Source organism: Montipora capricornis, chromosome 10, assembly GCF_036669925.1.
Source record: "Montipora capricornis isolate CH-2021 chromosome 10, ASM3666992v2, whole genome shotgun sequence".
Classification (NCBI taxonomy): Eukaryota; Metazoa; Cnidaria; class Anthozoa; order Scleractinia; family Acroporidae; genus Montipora; species Montipora capricornis.
The window spans coordinates 69854155-69856654 of NC_090892.1; the positions used below are offsets into that span (position 1 = coordinate 69854155).

The 2500-nt window shown below is 40.4% G+C and overlaps 1 protein-coding gene across 1 annotated transcript in view; it reads right to left on the reverse strand.

Moving 5' to 3' along the window:
• LOC138021608 (sterile alpha motif domain-containing protein 9-like) overlaps positions 1-2500 on the reverse strand; it is a 44701-nt gene that overhangs the window by 40682 nt on the left and 1519 nt on the right. The window contains exon 4 of the mRNA XM_068868513.1: positions 199-255. Within this exon, the coding sequence (XP_068724614.1) occupies positions 199-255 (57 nt within the window). The remainder of the gene's footprint in view (positions 1-198; positions 256-2500) is intronic.

Sequence of the window (2500 nt, forward strand, 5' to 3'; positions counted from 1 at the left end):
ATCAGTGTCAAGATTCATTCAAGGTCTCAAAAACTTTAAGCTCGTGATGCACAAGTGTATGTCTTCTTCAGTTAAGACCAAATAAAATTATCTTTTTGCTTAATAATTTCTCTAAATGCGTTTTACAGTTTCAAATCTTGCGGTATTGCATCAGGTGAGCATTCTACTGACATTGCAATGGTGATCACCGGCTCTTACCTTTTTTAGAATACCTTTTAGTTCTTCCTTTTCTTCCACGAAAGACAAAGTCTTATCCTGAAAAAGTGTTTTACAAATTGTTATGGGAATGACATATTGCACTAACGGCGAATGGACTAAACTTGCCCACAAATAAAGAACAATTACTACAAACGTAGACATTATATTTTCGTTGTTACCAAAATTTCCTGCGGGCCAAATTAAGCGACAGGTTTAAAGTGACGCAGGAGGCGCGGTGGCCTCATGGTTAGTGCGCTCCACTCTCGAGCGAGTAGCCGGGTTCGGGCCTATGGCGGGTGGATGAGGTCAAAATCAACAATACCAAACTGAATGGCGTTTCATTGTAACGAATGCATCATGTCTAACTTGAATGGTCAATGTTGAGTGGCACACTTTCGAACCGAATGGTGTACTATCGTAACGACGGGGTTCAATGGTCATAAAATTTAATTAGCATATACACATTCTTGCGAAGTGAATGGGGAATAACCAAATTGAATGGTTCACAACCAAAGTGACTGGCTCACCGCGAATGGCATTCTGGGCAGTGCTCCGGGGACCTGGGTTAGCATCAAGGTGACCTTATTGATATGCATAAATGAATACATCGTAAACTTGCCGAATAAGTCACGCAATTGGGAAAGCACAAGAAACAGTGTGCTTTCAAGATAACTATCCCTTTATTGAGCACACGAAAAGTGGTTTCAAAACAAAACGTACACGACAGGTTTCTCTGTTTCCTGTTTTTAAGTCCTGGATCCGCTGTGAACGAGTGTCAACTTACGTAGTTAGTCAACATCATATAAGTAAGTAAGAAGTATCATTATTTACCCTCGGATTTTTAGACACGCTTGCATGTTGTGTGACAGACAAAAAACAGTGTCGCTTATTTTATATTGGCACGGAAACTAAAGATAGGGTCTTTTAAATAACGAGAAAGTCAGTCTGTTAACCCAGCGATGAAGGCTTAAGAATTAGCTGAAACGTCTGTTGAAAAATATCAAGAGTCAGAGGCAAACCTTTTTCCATAGAACTTATGACATCTCCTGACTACACTTTATCCATTTTTAGTCTGTTAACCCTTTTTTTGAAACCGCTAAAAATGTGATGCAAGAATTGTTTTGTTTTGTCAGTACAAATTCGTTATTCTACACATTATCAAACTCAAGTCCACAATTTCGCCGTACGTCACGCAAACAATGAAAGATACCGTAGACGGTCAATCTTATTATTATGTCTGATAGGGGACTGAAATAGTTTTACATGTAGGACATGTTTCTACGCATTTGCCTCACTCACAATCTTATTTCTCAGCTTATTACAATGAGGATATGGAATATCATCTGTTAGGGGGTGGGGGTACTTCGCACTATTCTGGTACTTTGACGCATTATTCATAAGAAACATTGCAATCAGTATAAACAGAAATAAGACATGTCATAACAGAAACTATAACAACTTTAACAATTCCGTTATAAATTAAAAACTAGAAAATCCCTTGCTACTCCCCGATCCCCAAAGACAGTCCTTGATATCCGCATTGAAATAGGCTATTAAAGTAAGCGTGTGAGTGAGGAAAATGCGGAGAAACTTACAGAAAATCACTTAGGCCCAGTTCAGACGTCGTGCTTCTGCCGTGTCGAACTAAATTCAGGAATTAAGTTCGACAAAAGCACGGCAGAAGCACGGCGTCTGAATCAAACTTTTGAATTAAGTTCGGCAAGCAATTAAGTTCGACAAGCTCTGCCGTGCTACACGACTTTGGCACGGCATTGATTCAAACGTCGTGCTTGTGTCGCGCCAAACAAAATTCATAAATTATATTAATGTATTTGGCGAGATTGAGTTTCCACGGGGAGTTAGGAGAAGAATTGTTACGAGGCATCAGTAAAGCCTGAATTTGGTTCGACTTTGGCACGGCGTCTGAATCAGAGTTGTTTCCCTACCGTGCTACAGTCGAACCAAATTGCAATTAAGTTCGGCACGGCAGAAGCACGACGTCTGAACTGGGCCTTAGATCCTGCATGTAAAACTATTCAGTCCCCAAACAGACATCATGGCCATCATTGTTTGCGTGACGTACGGCTAAATAGTGGACTTATTTTAATAGTGTGTAGAATAACAAATTTGTACTGACGAGACAAAATAATTCGTGCATCACATTTTTGGCTTTTCGGACCCGAAACGTTTTCGGGACTTTCGAGAAACGGACCCCAGGTGAATAAATGGGTACCGGCGAATTTAATACTAGGGGGTAACCTGCGATGGACTGACATCCCATCCGGGGGGGAGTAGAAATACT